Source organism: Pogoniulus pusillus, chromosome 19, assembly GCF_015220805.1.
Source record: "Pogoniulus pusillus isolate bPogPus1 chromosome 19, bPogPus1.pri, whole genome shotgun sequence".
In the NCBI taxonomy this organism is placed as follows: domain Eukaryota; kingdom Metazoa; phylum Chordata; class Aves; order Piciformes; family Lybiidae; genus Pogoniulus; species Pogoniulus pusillus.
The window spans coordinates 2,498,012-2,519,236 of NC_087282.1; the positions used below are offsets into that span (position 1 = coordinate 2,498,012).

The window sequence follows — 21,225 nt, forward strand, 5'->3', positions numbered from 1 at the left end:
TCTGAAGTGATTCATTCAGATCTGTCTCATTGATTTATTAAACACAGGGCAACATCTGCAGCCTCACAGAGCCGCTTGGCAAAATTAATGCAAGATCAATTCAAATGGAAAAAAGTGCAAAAGAGATAAATCAAAACACAATTTGCATGCAGTTCCACAATCAGGCTTATTGGGTGCAAATGCTCAATTTCCCTCCCAAAGCAAATGAGTTTAAATGTTGTTTTATCTTCACAGAATTGTGTGATTTGGAGTGACAGTGAAGAGTTCTGCAGGTTGAAATGGTGAAAAGGAAAAAAAGGGAAGAAATGCTTGCAAAGACCTTTTGAATATGCAACAAGAATATCATTAATACCTAATTGTTTAGCTTTTTTGTCTTTGCCACAAAAACACAGTATTTTTCAGTTGTAGAAGTCTCAGTAGAAAATTACATATGTATTATGCATATACACATGCAGGAAACATACAAACACTCCATTTTGAAGGAAAAGCATGTTACACTTCGAATGGGGAGCTCTATTGCTATCAAAAAAGAAGAGAATTTGAATCAAGGCTTCTCCAGATTGGACATGCGTCTGATGAAAATACTCAAGTCTTTTAGTACTTCAGAGCAAGCAAAGACTTTCAAGACATACAGCAAGAAAAAAGGATTTTTCCAAAATAATTAATCTGTATAGAAAGTGGAAAAAATCCTTTTTGCATCTCCAGCAGAATCCACTGTGTTGGTGATATCTATTAAAGTGAGTCTCCTCTCCACAGAAGAAAAGCAAACAGCCAATTTCATCATTCATTTTAGTTTAACGTGCCAGCACCTTCAAAATTCACTAATTTGCCCAAGTCTGATTACATACTAAACATTTACTTAGGCAAAAGTTTATATAACCAGGTTCCCACATTTAAATCGATACACATGGAAGCTCTGTACATGACTGGCTTGCTTTAATTATAATCTTGATATCATTCTCCTAATAAAAGACAAAGTATTGCTGACTAAAGGATAGCTTTTAATAGACAACATGACTAGACCCTCATTATCTCATAAAATAAAATGTCTGCATTTACTGCTTAAATTCATTTCTAAAGCCTTTCATTGTTTATGAATAGCCAAAGCAATAGAATAATATTAGCTTAACTGGATATTTCAAATGAAAAAAAGAGAGCCATGTATTGGCACACTGTTTCTGGGAAGAATCCTGATACTCACTGAAAGAGGCAGACCAACACCATGCCCTTTCAGTGGCCAACAGCATCCATCAAATAGAGACTAAAATAGGTTCTGATCATACTTGTATAATCCTGATTTTAAAGAACGACGTATGTACCATCTTAAAAATGTTTTAGGTTTCCTTTTAAAATAAGCCTTATGCTTTACTACTAAAATTAAACATAAGTAATCTTTTACTGTACTGCAAATCAGGAACTGGATTTTGTAAATAAGCTGTCCTCACTGTTGACTTGGGGATGCTCCCTGTAATGACATGAACTGTTAGTTCCATTCTACAAGCCTTGTTTCCAAATTAGATTACATGACGACGGCTAACGGCAATCACAGAACATTTTGTTTACATGCCAATTAAAATTATACATGTACTGCTTAAAAAGATACAAAGGTCAAGGATGCCAGATATAGATAACTCGTGTCACATACAGAGAGCAGAAACACACAAGAAACTTTCACTAGCAGGTGAAATGTATTTCTGCAGCTCTTCTGAGCTCTGTATAAAAGCTCGACATTAAAAAAAAAAAAGAGAGTAAGCAGCAGAAATAGAATTCCTCTAATTTTCAATTATGCATAATTGATGGCAGAGTCCAATTAACAATGATGATTAAAAGTATACACTAGCATAAGAGATGCTGACTTTTAGAAGCCCAGCAAGACTGGAAACGATAGCCAGCATTTCTTATTGCTGGTTCTGGCAGCTCCCGAGTTTCATGTAGTACTTGTGCAGTGTTCAATCATACCTATACATCTTCAGAAATTAAAATAGGTATCATAAAAGCAACACTCAATATTCAGAGTTAAAAGTAACATTTGGCTGGTACAGCAAATACACATATCGAAGGGTTTGCTTCCAGAAGATCACATTTTGTCAAGGCTTCACTCCTCAGGTACGAAACCTCAGTACTGGGTAGCTGTAAAAAACTCTACCATGCTTCATTTCTTTGGTACCATGCACTGCAGGAGCTCCCAGGGCACTTCACAGAACACAAAAATCAGATCACTCCAGTATTCAGCAATTTCTCTGCAACATTTCTCCCCCACTAAATACAGGCTGCTCAAGGAAACAATCTGCATATTAAGCATTCAATGAACATGATGGGACACAAGTAATAGTTATGTTACAATGCCTGAGAAAAGTTTCAGGCGTGCCAGTAAAACTACTGTGCACGACACCTGAAACCTTGAGTGTCAAACATACTGATACCAGTTGGGTATCAGCACTTTCGAGGGATGGAAAGGCTGAGTGATGTTTCAGTAAATGAGAAGCTTTAGGAAATGCAGAGGTATATGCTGCTCCTGAACAGGGAAAAGTACATAGCGTTTTCATAATGAGGCACAGAGAGCTTCTGCTTATACACGTGTTGAATGCACTTCCTCAACAGAGAGCTCGGACTTCATTCAGATGTGTTTCTGCTCTACTAGATCCACTCTCATCAGGGCTCTTGCGGTATCTTCTGCCTTTGACCAGATCTTCCTTCCCCTGACTGCTCCTTTCAGACCTTCTTAGAGCATCACTTGGCTCCTCACTTACAGCTCCTCTGAACATCATTCTCAGCTATTCCTTGCACTACTTATTCCCTGACCCTATCACAGTCCTAAGGCTTTGTCAAAAGGAAAATAAAATTAAAAGTTGCAAAATACAAGTTTTAAATGTTTAACATTTTGGTATTTCTGGACCTCAAATCTTTGATTGTAAGAGAATAGACATCATCAGACAGCATCTAAAGGCTGTATCATCAAATCAGACCCTTTATTTCCCCAAGGAGAAACTTTGGCACAGTCACAGAAATTAAAATTACTTCTTTCTGCAGCGGTCAACTTTCACACTAGGCGAGCTTCAGAAACATTTCAGAAAAGCATTTGCATGTTAAATGTGTCCCTTTGTAATCTTACACTAATTTTATTCCAACACATCAGTCTCACATTTTACTTAGAACACTGTCATTTCAATAAGGCAGTAATTGTGATGTCAGAGGTGCACGACACTGCTTATGCAGGCAGCGGGAGGTGTTAGAGGAACACAAGAGGAAAGGCACCTATTTGAAACTCACTGCAAGCATCTCCAAAATACCACCTGTAATATCAAGCAATTTGAAACGAAACAAGCGCTGCTGTCCAGTAAGAGCCGGCCGGTTTGCTCCCGCACCAGCTCACACAGCCACAGACGGATCAGGTCCCGAATTAGAGCGTGCTCAATTAAGGTACTGTTAAAAAAACCACTCAACACGTTCAGCCCTGAGCAGTTCGAAAAGGTGACGCAAGCCCTTAAGTTACCAACTATTTTCATGCTGCCAGTCAGAGAGCGCACCCAAAGCTCCCCGAAACAGCCTCTGCAAAGAAAGTTTTCCCGCCAGACCGAAAGCAGGAGCAGGCTGAGATGGAAATGCTCTGCAGAGGTACCTCACGAACTGCCGAAGCAGTCACCGCCCTATTTGCCACAGTTTTCTCTCCAAACACCCTGCCTCACACCCCACCCCACGGCACTAAGTATTTGTATTAAGCCGCGAGAGAGTTTTTGTGTTTATTAGATCATTATCATTTCTAAAGGGAGCAGCTACGAGGTCACGGATCAGGATTATAACCCCAAGTACGAAGGACCCAGCAGGGATCTCCCCTGAATACAACCCGTTCTGGGCTCAGTGATTTAAACACGTCAGGGCATGGGCTACGGCCACCCCAGACCTCTTCGCCGCATGACACGGAATTACTCCGGAACGATCCCGAGCAACAGTTTGCCCGTGACCGCCCAACCGCCCCCGGCGGGCATCTGCCGGCCTTGGGAGCGAGGATCCTGAGGAGAATGGAAAGTTTCAGCGGAAGAAAAATAGTGGAGAAAACTCTGGGGTTTTGTTTGTTTGATTGTGTTAAGAGTGTGTAGAAGAACTACGAGCTTCCCCTACCAGGGCAAAAGTTTTAAGTCCTGCGCGAAGGACGGCCCCGCTGCCCGGCGTTCCCGTCCACCCGCAGAGGCTGGCAGAACGCTGCAAAGTTCTCCACGCCGGCACGCCGCGGGGCTGGGCTCGCCTGCCCCGCGGCACAGTCGCACCTCAGCCCCCGCGCCCCGCGTGGCGTCCAGGCCCAGCCCGGCGCTTCTCTGCGCAAAGCGGCGAGTCGCCACTCAGTGTCCCGAGGGCCCCCCTCAGCCCCCTCCCACACACAGCGGGCGTCCGCGGGGAAGTGACGGGACCCGGCACCCCCCACCCCCGAGCATGGCTCTTTGCCGGCAGCCGGCCCCCAGTGGCCGGAGCCGAACGGAGCGGGGCGAGAAGAGAAAAAAGAGCGAAGTTTTGTGGCTCACCTCGCGTTGGTACAGTCGCTGTACAAAGTTTCGAAGTCCTTTCTGGTGATGAGCTTGCAGCGGTTGACGCCGGGCTGGATGGCCCCCAGCCCCCGAAGGATGCGGACCTGCTCCACCGTGCACACCACGGGCGATATATCCAGCCGCTTCAGCTTGGTATAGACCGTGTGCAGCCCTCCCACCAGGTGCTTCAGGAAGAGATCAAAGACCTGCGGCAGGCAGATCAGCTCCTGCCCCTCCACGAGGAACGAAGCTACCTTCACCCCGTGCAGGTCGACCATCTTACACTCGTTGCCGCCGCCCCCGGCGCCGCCGCCACCACCACCACCACCACCACCGCTACCACCGCCGCTGCCGCCGCCGCCGCCGCCACCCGCGCCGGCCCCGCCGCTGCCGGCAGAGAGAAAACTATTGACGAGGCTGCTGGTGAGGCGCGGGGACTCCGCGGGGCTAGAGTACAGAGGGTCCGCCCGGAACAAGCCCGCCGAGCCCCCCGCGCCGCCGCTGGAAGTTGCGGCGATGACGGGCGGTGCGGAGACAGCCATGGCCGGCCAGCCCGGCTCCGCGGCTCGGCTCAGCCCCGCGCCCCCGGCGCGCACTCTCGCCGTGCTCTTTGCGGTACTACTAAAACAGCCGCGCGCCGCCCTCCCACACGCAGCGGCCGCCGCCAGCCGCGCGCCCAGACCCCTCCCCAGCGCCGCCGGGGGAAGAGTGACAGCGCCTCCAGCCAATGCGCCCCGCCCGCCGCCAGCGCGGCCGCGCCGAGTGGCTGCCGGCGCCGGGGCGGGGCAGTGCCGGCCGCAGCACCTGGGCCGCGGGGCGGGAGGCGAGCGGCGGCTGGGCCGGGTCGGAGCTACCGGCGGGTGTCTGAAGGGAGTTTAGCCGGTTCTGCCTCCCTTGCCTTCCCGGAACTCTTTCTCTGCCTTAAGAGTAGAAAAGTTTCGGTGGGCCGGAAGAAGATCCCGCGGGCGCGGCCCCGGTGCTGTGAGAGAGAGGGGGACACGGCTGTGGTCGGCCCCCTGGCAGGTAGCTCGAGCGGTGGCTGCGCTCCGCTCCGCTCCGCCCCTCACTCTAAGAACACCTGCCACAGCTGCAAGAAACGCAGAGAGGCGGGGAGCGAGAGTCGCGGTGCAGGTTTCCGTTAGGTAAATAACACTTCCGATTTTCCACCGCTTTACCGAGAGGCCGAGAATGTGTGGTGACTCCTGAGCACGGCCAGGGCAGGCAGCGGCAGCCGCGCAAGGGATTCAGGTCTGAAACGGAGCCGCTTGAGCTGAGAGAAGGGAGAACGTGCGGCGCGGGCAAGACGGAGGAAGTTGTGAGAGCCGTGAAAGTTGGTGAGCAGTCACAGGAGGCGAACTCCATTCTCAGAGCATGCCTGTAATTCCTTGAAATCTCCAGATTCAGAGGCAGCATCAATTGTGGTTTACATACAATGACATCAGTGCTCGCCAGCCCCCCGAAGCACCATATGGCCCCTCATTCAGCTGCATACAAGTAACACACAGAAGTCCCGAGAAACAGATTTTAAACTCCTTCACCGAAACCAGGGCAGGTGACACAAGATCTGCTAAACTCGTGTCCCCCTGCCCTCTGAACAAGCGGACCCAAAAGAAGATCATACTAGTTTCACATAAAGGAGTTGAGTGTGACTGATACACAGTCAGCAGGAGCCCGGGCACACTGGCTAGATTGCTTCTTTCTTTCCTTCTTTCTCCCAATGTACCTCTTTTCAAGCTTCTTCCCTTTCCTCTTCTGCATCAGCATCTTTCCTGTTTGTTTCCACTTCTTTTTCTCTGTGTTTTTAATCCTTCCTTATTTCCTAGTCTTTCAACTTCTTCACTCCCCTTTCCTGTTTTTGTTTAGCTTCCTCCTAAAGCATTCAGTAAACAAAGCAAACAGAAAAGTATAAACAAAACTTTTCAAGTGGATGCCAAGCAAGCAATACCAAGAGAGCTCATCTCTTGGTTTCTGTCTTCTTTCCTTTTGTTAAACTTGTTTATTTAGACATCCTTTCTGCAAAGTTTAATGTTTTTTGCATTATGAGTAATCCCGTTTTAGATGAGGGGAGATGACTGCATGCTAATTAAATTGCTGTATTTGTTAAATGACGTCAATTACACGCTGGAGGAACCTCACTTTTCCATTGCTTATATGTATGTATGTTCTAAGGAGACTAGCCACCTGGTTTAGACACATAGCTTTGCCACCTAAAACTAGAGCAGAATTTTAACATAAACCAGGTTTAAATGAATACCCTTCAATAAGAATGCTCACATTGCCTAAATTAGTCTGTGCCTCTTTCTAGGATCAGAATGTTACATTGGAAGCTCTGTGGGGCAGGGGCTATTTATGTTGGAAAAGTGTTCAGTACAATCGAGCTCTGCACTCATCAGATATTTTTATATACTGGAAATTACAGAACTTGAAACTTTTTTGGGAGTTAATTTTCTGGACATAATTGCTAATGGGAGATTTAATAGATGCAAACATTTCTTATTGGGTTTGCCCTTTTAGAGGTTGGTTGGTTGTTTTTTTTTTTGCTTCGAGATTAATGTGACAATCAAATTCCACTGTGGGAATTCTTTTTCCTTTGTGACTTTAATGTCTTCCATAAGCTAAACATATTTCTAAATAAAACTGAACTTTTGCAAGGCCAGGGGAAGCCTTGCGCATCAACACCCAGCAAGTTGGAGTGGCATGAAGCAATATAAAATCATAAAGGCTGTAGTAAAAACAGTACCCTTGAGAGGTGACTATCCATGGAGAGAAGAACTGCTTCTAAACCAAGAAAATGCTCAAGGTTTGAGAATTAATATCAGGCAGCTGTCCAGTTCAACTAAGCATATACAAATCAACTGTATCAATGGATATTATTATTTCTCTGTAATTTTGTCAAAGACGAGGCAAAGTTACTAAAGTCTAACAATCATACAGTAATATCTTGTCAGTTATAAAGCATCCAGATGGTCTATTTGAACGGAGGCCAGCAGAATGCAATTTGGATGTGTGCAAACTAGCAAGCCTCCCTATAGCTGAAACAAGCAATGTTGAAGCTTTATTTTAAAATAAAGTTTCAGTATTGTTGTTCCTTCTGGCCTGGTGTGCAAAACGCTCTTTTCTTAACACTGTCAGCTGTGTTGGGGTATTGTAGATTAGTCCTGTAGAACGTTGGTCTTGTTTGTATAGCAAAACAGCAGGCAAAGGTTCCACTATACTTGTTTGGGTTTGGTTTTGTGATCCTCACACATGCCCTGTTGGAGGGAAATGCAAAAGAGCTCTTTTCTGACAGAGGAGAGAGGAAAGCCCCAGTCACTCCAGACAGGGCCAGTCAACAGTGCTCTGGAAGTTACTTATTGCCAGCTGGCATAAATGTGCCTACTGGCTCACAGGGACCCTATAGAGAAAATGATGGGTGACACAATTGCCTAGGAGGGGATAAGGGTGAAAAATAATGACAGCTTTTTCAGTGAAGCAGTAGGAGAGAAATGAAACAAAAATAATAACAATTTTGTTTCCAGAAGACTGGGAAGCTCTGGTTTATCTTGGTCTGCTGTAGCTAAGCAGGAGGCGAGACAATAAACCAGGAATTCCATCAATACTGTAATGTAAAGATTCCTGGTGGGCTTCTTAAAATATTTTATTTTAGCTTAAATAAATCTTTCTGTAGACTTGATACAGGTATGTCCAGTGTGAGTAGATTGGAGGGCAAAAAGCTAAGTGTTAGTGAAGAACTTGGATCTTCACTAAGATAAATGGAAGGGACAAATGTGCGTATAGGCTTCTGAGGGTCAGAGGTAACCCAGGGGCCCAAAATGCAGGATGAAATAATAACTGAGAGATGCATTTACGATGCACCCTATCATAACAAAACAAAACACCATTTTTTCCTGAATCCCAGCCTGACTGAAGTCCTAATGATGCTGATATTCTCCTAGTCCTTAGCAAAAAACAACCAAACAACAAAGAAAAAAAAACAGCAAAACCAAGCAAACAAAATAATTCTAAAGCTCTTAACTTACCCTAGTGATCTTTGAGTTTATAGCATGAGTATGCAAGCCACTGGTGTTTCTAATTCTTAAAAAGGGAATAAAAGCTTTTTCCCCCCTAGTTTAGTCTTTAATACATTGGTTTACTTGGGAAAATGTAACCATGATTATATTAACAAATGTAGGCCACTGACGTGAGAAAGAGAAGAGACTGAAATTAGTATGTCATTCTTGTTGCCCACGTTTCTCTAGACACAGTAGTACTTGACACTTGTATTCAATTTCATTCTGACATTTCATCAGAGGGGTTTTTTTTTGGAATAGTGGATTAAAACTTCCCACCTAAACACCAAGGATTTCAAATAAAACCGATGAATCTGAATGGCTAAGTATCAATAGAAAAATGATCCCTTCTCTTATGTAATTAAATGTATTGTATTAATGTGTGCATAATGCAGAATCAATAAATAATGAATAACCACTGATTGTAATTGAATGTTTTCAGAATTTTATTGTCAGCCATGATAAATAATCAGTACATTTATACTGCATTAAATTAATTAGTGTGTCGTTTCTATTACATACATCAGCAGTGAAGTAATGCAGTGACATCTGTTTCTAATGTTTTAAAGATGTGGTATTCCTTATTAAGTAAAAAGAAGAGTTATTAGAGGTATTTCCTGTGATTGGCAGTTATACTGGTACAGTCAGAGATAAATAAAGGAACTTGCACTCTAGGCAAATGCTTCATTTCAGCCCCTAATGCTAGCAAGTAACGATAATTGGAGCAAATTTTGCTTCTTCAGGCTTTCAGAAGATCCTACCCATTCTCCTAGGGAAAGTAAGAGTGGATCTGCTCTCCCTCGTAGTCAGGGAACATGCTTACATGCAATATAACAGAAGAACCAAGCATCCACAGCCATTTCTAGATCCATTTTTCTGCCTCAGGCCACTGCACAAAGGAATTCCCTGCTAAATGCTCACAAAACAGTGCAAACTGAGCCTTTTTTGGCCATGATGTTCTTATGTGGAAGTATCTGGACTATTTGGGCTGTAATCTTTGCTTGGCAATCATACTAATTTGACATGTCTCAGCACTTTGGTGCTACTCATACTGATGTACATTACTCGAGAGGAAACTGGAATTGAGTGTAAGTTGCAAATGTGGGAATTGAGAAGTGAAAGAGTAGAATAGAATAAATGGAAAGAACATGTAGCAAATAAACATGAATCAAACTGTGCCAGAAAGAGGGTCAGTTTTTAAGTGACTGTAGGTATTTTAAACGAGCTGATCACTTGGAAACAGGGTGATGTGAAGTACACTGAGCAATAACAATTCTAGACTACAACAAAGATCTGGCATTCTTGATTATTGCTGCCTTTTCCAGGACACCTGAGGACATCTTTAACTTTTCTGTGCTATTACACCGTCTGTAAAAAGAATAACTGCAAAGTCTCCAATGAGGGTTTACCTTTCTGGAGTTCTTCATGCACAAAACAGCATTTCATTTTAATTTGCACTTTTTTGTAGTGCCAATGTGTGTTACAACACTTAAGTAAAATTAAAACAATTCAGAATTACTTCTTCTCGGTGCAAGACTTACAAATTGCTCTCAGCTCATCACTGACTTCCTTTGAACAAATCTGGGAGGATGGTCTCCGGAGCAGCCATGTGCAAACTGATGTGTTCACATGGCTTGCCATGTAGTTGCTGTGGGCTGCCTGGCTGGGCATGACTGACAGCTGGCAATAGGTATATGTTTAATATTCTGTGTGCTCCAACACTGTGTCCAGCTCTGCATGAGTCTGCATCTGCAGGCTTCCCCTCTGCACAAGAGATGAGTGCAATTTTGCCCCTATTCTTGGGACAGTCCTCAGCAGATACAGGCTTTGAGAGACGCTCTCTAGTTCACACAATCAGCACTGAACTCAGCAGCTCTGGCTTCATTTGAGGCACGAAGGATTTGACTGTTTGCTATAGGAACCTGAGAAATTTAAGGCACAAAAGCACTCTCCCAAGCAAGGTCCTGTCTACTTTTCCTTCTCATTAAAGTTCCAGTTACAACTGAAGATGTGCCCCTCAGTGCTTAGACGTGGTCACTTTTTTGTCTCAGTGATGTCTAAATACCTTTCTTTGTAAAGTGAGCAGTATGTTTGTGGTATCAAAATATGAGTAGGACTTTAAGGTTGTTCCTATGTGAACACAGCATGAAGTTGTTGCTAAGGATTCACTACTTTAATGTGGATTTTGGCTTTGGCTGAGGATAGAGGGCAGTAAGATTGCAAAGCCAGAACGTTGGCATAATGAGGCTCTATTACATGAAATACAATCATTGTTAAGGTTCAATATAGTGAGGACATTTTCTTCTTCAGGAAGAAAAAGTGATGCTATTAGATGTGTAGGGAAGTTAAAACACCCTTTCTAGCAAACTCCTATGAACACAGTACTATCTACTCAAATACATTCCATAAGTCATTACACCTGAGTGTTGTTAATATCCCCAGAGGAACAAGATTAACCTCATCTCTGATTCTCTATATTTACAGGTCAGCTAAAGAAAGCAAAAGTTCTTCTGGCCTGTCTGGTTGAGCATCTCAGCCCTAATCTGAAGGCACCACCATCTAGTGGGATAAGAAGGAATTTTTTTTTCCTTTGCATTTTTTGTTATTTTTAAGCATGGAGATTACATTCTGCTTCAAGAATAAAACAGTAAGGTGTTTTGTTATTTACATGTATAAGCTCATGTGGACTTTTCATTCATTCTCATCTCTTCTCTTTAACTGCAAATTATTTCCCAATAAAAATGTTGAGTTGTTTCCATGAAAATAGGCTTTCATAAACAGAATTTTATCAATGAGAAAACAATTTCTAGCTGAGCAGACTCAGTCAGAAGTGTCATTGATTTATTGAATGTGTATTTTTAGCATTTTATTGAAGATACTTTGTGGAAATCCAATTGGCAGAATTATTAATATTGTGAAAGTAATTATCTTGAGCTCATCCTTAAAACCAATGGGTATTCTGGGCAGTAAAGTTATGTGGCTGCAGTTTTCCATGCAGCCATTAACTGTGCAGCATTTGTTTGTAAGTACACTCCGACCATTAAGTCCCATCAAAACCAAATTTCAAACCTGAATGCGAATGCAAAGCATTCACTTTACCTTGGCTCCGAGAGAGACCATTTACTGTACTCTGTGCATACTGATAAATGGAGTCCTACCCGTTCTCATTTGTTTGTCTTTTCATGCACTTAACAACTGGAAAGGAGAACGGCAGGGATTTGACACGGGGCAGGGAGAAAGAGAAGGGTGGGCAGCGTGTTTTCATTTGTTTGTTTTTCTCCCAGACAATGCATGCATCTGCAGCTGTTATCCTAAGATGCCTCCTTGTGTTCAGGTCTCATTGATCTTGCTAGAGCATTTCACACATGTGGGGATAATTGATTTACATCACTCAGGACCATGTATCTTTTATAAGCCTGAGAGTAAATATTAAGAAGTGAGCCTCTTTTAAAATCCCACTGCCATTTTGGTGTTTTGCTATCGAAAGCAATAATGAAATAATGAAGAGTTAAATACCTCGTGGCACAGACAATATTTCAGTTGCTCAGAATATGGGCCTGCTTCTGTTTCCATGGAAGTGCGTGGTATTTTTGCCTCAGATGCTACCAGACATTTCAATGCTTTACTGTCTTCAAAGTATGGGAATCTTATTGACAGAAATTGGCTTCAGTGGCTATTCTGCATTGTACATCACTTTTATGATACTGTCGTTTAAAATCCTACATTTCTTCTGAGAGCCCTATCAATCCACGCTGCCAGCTCCTGCTGAAATCAATCTCTAGCTTCGAGGAAAAATCAATGCAACTGGTCCAAACTGGTTGAGGGAGTGCATGTCACTTTGACCCTTTGATCTTAAACCACAAGCCTGAGGAGGCTAGAGATGTTTTGTTGTGAATGCACATTAACCGATCTGCAAATACTTTTGTTTGGATATTGTTTGCAGCTGATGTAGTCCAAGATGTTCTCCTTCCCACACTGACAGAAGAACAGACATACTAAATAACTCTTTAGGAGACAGTCTAGGATGTAGAGGGAAGTTAAGGCCAGCAATCTGTGCAGCTATCGACTCCTGATTTCACACAGACTTAGCAAAAGCTGCTCCCTCTGAATTCTTACCTATTTTTCAAATCCCAAAGGAGCAGGCTTGGTCCCAAAGCCCTGCTGCTGCTGCCTGCTAGCTTTTGGTTGTACTATTTCATAACTCTGAAGTAGGTTGAATGAAAATTTAATGAACCTAATAGTCCTTTGAACATAATGAACTATTTGCTGAAACTAGATAAAGTATGCTCTGTAGCTCTTCATACAAAGTGGAGAGAAGCACCATGCAGGGCACTCATTCTAGGATTTCACCAGAGCTAAAGTATGGCATGAGGAATGTGGATCCATTGTAGAAGTGACTCTCTCAGACTCAATAGAGTATGGAGTGGGATCCGAACCAAACATTTAAGAATAGGTTTTGGGTTTAAGCTGACCAATCATCTGTCCCACAAACATTCTCAGTACGTTGTGTGGGGGTGTAGACACAGCGCAAAAGAGTCCCACAGAAAGTAGCAGTGTCTCTCTTCATCTTCAGGAGACACTGCTGAGTTTCTTCCCTTTGTTTCCTCTATCTTACCTGCACATCAAGGTTGATGCAACACATACTGATGACCTACAAAGAAACAGATGAACTCAGATACGTCTGGCTTTATACCCTTTAATTTCATTGACACTCTGATGGAACTGCTGGTGACTTGGGGAGGCATGAAGATGATCAGGCCTTGAGTTAAAAAGTACAGGTTGAAACACCTGTGATCATTATTATTTAATGCTTAACTCTCCTGCAATTTGACTTCTTAGCCATATCATAAATCGAATCCTTACCCATATCTATATGGCTGAAACCTTTCAGTACCCTAGGAGACCGCTACTGCTCATGCTGGCTTCAAATTGCCTCTGTATGCCAGTTCAAAGCGAAGTTCTGGGCTTATATTAGGTTTTTCCCTATGTCACTTATTTATCCCTGGAGGTGTTCAAGAAAAGACTAGACAAGGCACTTAGTGCCATGGTCTAGTTGACTGGATGGGGCTGGGTGCTAGGTTGGACTGGATGATCTTGGAGGTCTCTTCCAACCTGCTTGATTCTATGATTCTGTGATTCTATGATACTTTTCATTAGTATTATGAGGCCCTGAATTTTGGGGTATTTTGCACTGAAGCAGACTGCAAAGTAAAAGTCTTCAGATGTTTATCCACAGGAATGTGTTAACATTCAATTAAATTTTACTGACCATTATTTGAAATAGACTATGACAAGATCTGTATTTTTGCCCAAAGTCTATGACTCTACCCTAGAGCATAATTTAATATGGACCTTGACATCTAAGTATTCTTTTTTTCCCCAGAAATGTTAATGGAACATAGAGCTTGAAATACAAAAAAATACTGCTGGACTATAAGTTTTTTTATATTCTAGATATTGTTTAATCTCCAAGTAAGGATGCAAACAAGAGAACAAAAGAAAACATTTTTGCTTAGAAGGGATAGAGCAAAAACGAGCTTCAGACACCAAGATTCTTGCTATTTTAACAACTAATGTTGACTGAGCATGTTGTTGTCACTTCAACATGAAGTGCATGAAGTCAGCCTGGAGTTCTGGGTTTGCTAGACATTTTTGACCTAAGAAAAACTTACTTGAATCCAGTGTCTTGTCATAGAAAACATATGTTAAAAACTCAAATTCCTGCACATGATGAGGAAACAGAAGAAGGCTCTCAAAACTTCCAAGTCTGCCTTTTGGCCAGTGGCTGTGCTGCAACTCAGAACTGTCAGTCTGTCTAATAGCAGGCAGTTCAGGGCAATCCTTACAACAGGTTATCTCCTACTCATGATCTGAACTCTTCCTAACTGTCAGTACTGATGAACTCACACAATACGGATTTGCTAGGAGAATGCATGCTTTTTAGTGCAGCAACAGCACCATGGAACAATGCACCATCAAATATCAGCTGTATCAATGCATATAGCACTGAAAGAGGAAAAATTATTAGCAGCTTGGAGCTCCATGCCTACATGCAGTTCCAACTTCTTGAATGATATCTTCATCTGAATGCACTGAAGTTAGTTCACCTGCTAATTTGTCACTCTAATGTACCTTTCTGGTCAAACAGTCCAGACTCAGGTAGAACCTCACCACTTAGAACTGCTTTCTAAAGGAACTGTTGAAGTGCATCCTTTGTTTTCTGTACAATTCAATTATAGTGCATTGAAAAAAAATGCCAGTGTGTGCATCTGTAACACTTCAAGGTTGGACTTCTCTTGGAAGATTTTTCCACCTTTTACAAAGATTACAATAGCTTCTCTGGAAAGTTCAGGCTGAAGAAAAGGCAAATGAAAAAACCACAAGCACTAAATCACAAACCCAAAGAGAATTGCACTGACATGTGAAATGTGTTAAAATTCTTCTTTGAATCAGTCATTTAGACATACAAAGATAATGATGATGATTAGGATGACAATAATTATAATCAACTAAAATCTAAATTCATCCATTTTCTTCTATGCAAATACCAATTATATTTCTTTTCTTTCAAATGAATGTGACCATTTTAAGTAGTTATTCTTGAAAATCTTCCTAATAATCTGCCTCAGTATTTGTAACAGCAAATCATTCTGAAGCAGGGGGGGAATTCTACCTCTGCTTGCTTAACTGAAGGATCTGTATAAGAGTCTATATGAGCTATATGGAACTAAGGTTCACACAGAAGCCTCAGAATGTGAGGAGCCATGGCCTGTTCTTTACTTTTTGTTTACTCAATCAAAGAGAGGAGGCAGTGCCACTCATAAGGTGCTAAGTAGATCTGAAAAAGGAGAGTGAACGTTGTATTCCCATTAGTTCTGCTCTAGAGTTTCTGAGTCATTTTAAGCACAAGGTCATGTATAATGGCTAAAAGTTTCCTCCCTCCCCTTAGAGTCTGTGATGCAAAATAGCTCTGAGAGAGATGGTTATAGATCTAGAAGCAGTCAGATATTGGGGAGCAATGAGCAATTCTGCTACAAGAGAAATTACCTCATTAAAGAGCTGTACTGTCTGTGTTGCCTGGATCTATGATTCATAGAATGGCTTAGGTTGGAAGGGACCTTACAGGTCATCAACTTCATCCCCCTGCCATAGGCAGGGACATCTCCCACTAGCCCAGGTTACTCAAGGTCTCATCCAGCCTGGCCTTGAACACCTCCAGGGAGGGAGCATTCAGTCTCCCTTGGCAACCTGTTCCAGTGTCTCACCACCCTCAATCTAAAGAATTTCTTCCTAATCTGCAGTCTAAACCTTCCCTCCTCACCCTATCACTACAAGCCCTTGTGAAAAGTCCATTCCTGGCTGTCTTGCAGACCTTTTTCAGGTATTGGAAGGAGCTCTAAGAATTCCCTGGAGCCTTCTATTCTCCAGGCTGAACAGACTAAACTCTTTCAGCCTGTTCTTGCAGGGGAGGTTCTCCAGCTCTCTAATCATCTTTGTGACCCTCCTTTAGACCCGCTCCAGCAGCTCCATGCCCCTTGTATTCTGGGGGCACCAGAACTGGATGATGTAAACTTCAGCTACGACCAATGACCACCAAGTCTAGATCTTACCCTAAAAGAGATGATGGTAAGACTAAAGCAAAACAAATGTTTTGTTTACTATGCATTACGATTTGTTACATTCAAATCCAAAATTCTCACTCATACTACAACCCTATCTGACCTTCTGTTATTTTCATTTTATATATGATCACTCTGAGAATGCAGAACCTGGAGGACACAGTGTTACCAAAGCAATGGCAATGAAACCCAGGTTCTAGAAATGCTCAATTGCATCATCCCCTGAAAATAGAATAAAAGAAAGTTCAGTAAGTACCATGTGGATGTCATAGTTTCTACACAAGAAAATACAGCATTTAAATAGAGTATCCTATATTTGGATTAAAGAAAAATAGACATTAACTCATGAATGTCCTTATGAATTAGTTTCTGAATTCTAAGAATCATTACTATATACACTCTGTCATCAGTTTACGACTTCTGAAAAGGAAACAAGAGATACTTACAGTTCTGTGAGGCAAGCTGAGCATCACTGCATTTCAAATTCCTTCAGCTTGTCAGTGCAGCACCCCTTCTACTCTCTGGCTTTAAAATCCTAATGAGAATATTTTAAATACAAAAAAATACTTAGCTGTAATGTTGCAAGATAAATGCTTAGTAAGAGAGTGCTTGCTCTTAATACAACTTTAGTAAATGTACTTACTAAATGTATTCCTATTTCTTACAAACACAGCTGGTGGCTGCAGAGGTTGATGGCTTTCTTTTTAGTCACAGCCCTTTCACAACTGAAGTTCCTCCACAGATCATTCTCTCTACAAGTGACAAGTATTTTTGCATGTGTCTTCTCACAGAGCTTTAAGTGGAACGCTGAGAGACCCAGCACACTGGAACTGAGGCAGATTCAATCTCAAAAACAAAGCAAGAAGGGTGTTTGCTGTAGGGCTTCTATTCATCTACTTTGATCATTTTTGTTATGTTTAATTTCAGCTTTTTAAACTTCTTGTTATCACTGGTTCCCTTACCTGAAAGCCAATTCCTCACTGTTCTCCACTCTAACTTTTGGAGGTTTATTTGCCACAGTTTCTTCTTCGAGACCTCGGTGATAAGTGTGACTTCACAAGAATCTCAGCTTGCAAAAACTCATTTCATCTGAGGCCTTTATAGTCTCTTGTTTATGGTTTCTCTGGTGAAGTCTAGGTAAAAATACTGCATATGAGACACATCAATTCACTTAGCTTTATGGACTACTTTAAACCCCTTTAATTATATGATAATATTTATGGTGAGGTTCTGAAAGGAGCTTTATCAGTTTCCAAACTTAGTCTGGGTTTATCCTCTTTTCAGCCATGTGTCATTCATGATTTTCAGGACTGGAGAATACTACTGTTTAAAAAAATACTCAAGAATCTTTTTGTTCTAGTCTAATAAAGAACCACAATTTTCCACTCTGTAGTTGGGTAGGGTTTTTTTGTTTGTTTCATCTCCCCAGCTAACTGCTGGGTTTTTCTATGTTTGTATGGGCATATTTCTATACACAAATATACAGTAAAAAGAGATAATTACTTGAACTATAATTATTGTTTGTTAGTCAGGCAGAAAAGACCACGATGTAGAGGCTGAACTTGCGTGGTGAAATTTCTCTTAACCTTAATGAAGCAGAGTATGCCCTAATCTCTAAAGAATCCACATTCATAAATTGGCCACAAGTCAAAGGAGATGAATAAAAGAAATGTAATATATAAAGGAACAGAAATATTTCCAGAGGAAAGAGATTAGTGTCTTATATAAGCTACAACCTCTGCATGTCTTGGAAAAGGTTGATTTTCCCCTAACCCTAATAGCACAAGTCTGAAAATCTCTTACTATGCAATAAAAACTGCTGGAAGTAATGTTGCAAGTGACATAAGGCAGTAACTGAACAGCATGAAACATACCTGTCCATACTTACCTATCTTGCTTTATTGCACAGCTTTATATAGCAGTCCTCTGTAGTTCATCAGTTTCTTTTGTCTGTTGTTTGCTGGCAGTTTTGAAGTCTTCTAATTGACAAAGACTTTCAAGTGCTGGAATATACAAATAATGGGATTGCTAGACACAAAGCATTAAACTGCTATGTAGCATCCTGGTTTATAATAGCATCATTTCAGTAGTTCTTCCCAATTAATATTGATGTTGTCCATATCAGATTTTGTTCTAGCAATGTCAGGAAAAGAAAGAGAAGACATTAGTTCTTAAAGCAGTGTTTTCAACATGGTATGTTACCACTTGGAACATATAATTAAGCCACACAAACGTACTTGGATACATATGCAAAATGCATGTATTCTGTGAGAGTTTAGAAGTGAAACCCTTACTAGCATACAGGAGGTTCAGGAGGTTCAGCTGTGTGCGGCTGAGTACACATAAGGTCTGCTTTCTCCTATAACTTAGCCTTGCATTAGTCCACAGTGTTTGTAGATCACATGTTTGGGTTTGATATCAGCCACTGCCCTCATGCTAGGCAGGAGCTGACTGCTCTAGGTCGGGGTGATCCCAAGCACAAGTACAGGCTGGGCAGTGACTGGATGGAGAGCAGCCCTGAGGAGATGGAATTGGGGGTGCTGGTGGACATGAGCCAGCAGTGCGCACTTGCAGCAGGGCCAGCCAGATCCTGGGCTGCAGCAGTAGAAGTGTGGCCAGCAGGTCGAGGGAGGTGATTTTGCCTCTTTACTCCACGCTGATGAGACCCCACCTGGAGTACTGCATCCAGTTCTGGAGCCCCTATTACAAGAAGGATGTGGCCACTGGGATGCTCAGAGGGCTGCAGCAGCTCTGCTGTGAGCACAGACTGAAAGAGTTGGGGCTGTTCAGTCTGGAGAAGAGGAGGCTCCCAGGTGACCTTCTTGTGGCCTTCCAGTATCTGAAGGGAGCCTACAAAACAGCTGGGGAGAGACTGTTTAGGTTCTCAGAGAGTGACAGGACTGGGGGGAATGGAGCAAAGCTGGAGGTGGGTAGGTTCAGCCTGGATATGAGGAGGAAGTTGTTGAGCATGAGAGTGGTGAGAGACTGGAATGGATTGCCCAGGGAGGTGGTTGAGGCCCTGTCCCTGGAGGTGTTTAAGGTTAGGCTGGATGTGGCTCTGGCCAGCCTGATCTAGGGTAGGGTGTTCTTGCCCATGGCAGGGAGGCTGGAACTAGATGATCCTTGTGGTCACCCTGACTTATTATGTGATTCTGTGCTGCCCCTGTGTTTCTGCAGTGGGAACATTCCACACTTCGTTATCTAGACAGAAGCATGGGAAAGCATTTTCACAGGTAGCTGACTTTGTCACCTTATTGACAGGTCTTGACTTTGGGAGTTCTAGTACTCTGAAGAGCCATTTAAGTTTTCTTTCACAGGAGGATGCCATGGTGCTGATAAGCAGCATATTCATTTATTGATCTGAACAGGAAGAACTGGAAATCAATATACAAAATCTGAGATAAAGGTATGAAAAACTGATATGCAAACTTCTGCCAGAAATACCACTGTGTCTTCTCAAGAACCTCTTATATATGGCAAAGAGCACAGTCAGCCCACTGGGGAAGTGAAGGAAACGTCTCAAAAAGGAACACATTCCTTTAAAATGTGCAGTGAATTAACCCAAAACAGTCACAAACTCCTGATTTACTGTTTTTTGTAACATCCACAAATAAGTTTCAGCCTCTTGCTTACATGTGCTGGTGTTATTTCAGTTTCAGAACTAATTTGTACCATTCTGTCTGTATTTTAGCACTCCTAGAAAGTACACTTCTTTATCAAGAAAAAACAAGCAGAATGAAAATTAGGGAGGTAACAGCTTGATTTACAAATATGCCTCAATGCTTCAAATCCCCATCCTTACTACAGAGTAATAATTCATGATATACCAAATTATTTTAGCTGCTGTTACAGAACCCTGAGGAAAGTAATCTCACCAAATAAAAACCAGAATTGGCATCATATATATCATGTAATAGACTAACAGAGAGAGTGATTTGCCATTGGAATGGGCTGCCCAGGGAGGTGGTGGAGTCACCATCCCTGGAGGTGTTCAAGAGAAGACTGGATGAGGCACTTAGTGCCATGGTCTAGTTGACTGGCTAGGGCTGGGTGCTAGGTTGGACTAGATGATCATGCTAGGTTGGACTAGATGATCTTGGAGGTCTCTTCCAACCTGTTTGATTTTATGATTCTATGAACAACATCTAATCAAAGTACAGCCTGATTCTACTACCAGTAGTTCTCCAGGTCTCCAATTCCTAAAGTAAAGTAAGTTTTCTTCTACGTCTCTAAGAGACAAGCAATAAAAACTGCAGCATATTAGTCATCATCCTAGGTTCATCAGCTATTTTAAGCATTCAAGATTAGCCTGTGGCATAAAAAATAACTGAACTTCTGGGTGACTGCAAAGACAGTCTCCTCCATTCTGCACACCTCTGGTTTTAGGAAGCCTGTGCAGCTCCTGGCAATCCTGTACGAAGCTATAGTGGAGCATCATTCTATATTCTGCCAGTTATGCTGGGCAGCACAGCCTGAGCAAAGCTGTGGTCCTGTTGGTTTTTTTTTTCTCCTCTGTGCTCATTTTGTACAAGAAAGTTCTAGACAGTATTTGCAGAATGTCATCAATCAAAGATTGGAAAAATAGGGAACACAAACCCTATGAGGAGAGGCTGAGGGAGTTGGGGTTGTTTAGCCTGGAGGAGGATCAGGGCTGACCTCATTACTGTCTACAGCTACCTGAAGGGAGGTTGTAGCCAGGTGGGGGTTTGATCTCTTCTCCCAGACAACCAGCAATAGAACAAGGAGACAACAAGTCTCAAGTTGTGCCAGGGGAAGTATAGGCTGGATGTCAGGAGGAAGTTCTTCACAGAGAGAGTGATTGGCATTGGAATGGGCTGCCCAGGGAGGTGGTGCAGTCACCATCCCTGGAGGTGTTCAAGAAAAGCCTGGATGAGGCACTTAGTGCCATGGTCTGGTTGACTGGATAGGGCTGGGTGCTAGGTTGGACTGGATGAGCTTGGAGGTCTCTTCCAACCTGGTTGATTCTATGATTCTATGACTTCTTGCCTTACAGAAGGTGAGTAAAATGTAATTCTC

At 42.6% G+C, this 21,225-nt stretch overlaps 1 protein-coding gene across 3 annotated transcripts in view; it reads right to left on the reverse strand.

Moving 5' to 3' along the window:
- DACH2 (dachshund family transcription factor 2) overlaps window positions 1–5,166 on the reverse strand; it is a 280,125-nt gene extending 274,959 nt beyond the window's left edge. For all 3 annotated transcript variants that reach the window (XM_064158956.1, XM_064158954.1, XM_064158957.1), the window contains exon 1: window positions 4,518–5,166. In XM_064158956.1, the coding sequence (XP_064015026.1) occupies window positions 4,518–5,062 (545 nt within the window). In that variant the 5' untranslated portion in view covers window positions 5,063–5,166. The remainder of the gene's footprint in view (window positions 1–4,517) is intronic.
- Window positions 5,167–21,225: the final 16,059 nt, after the last annotated feature.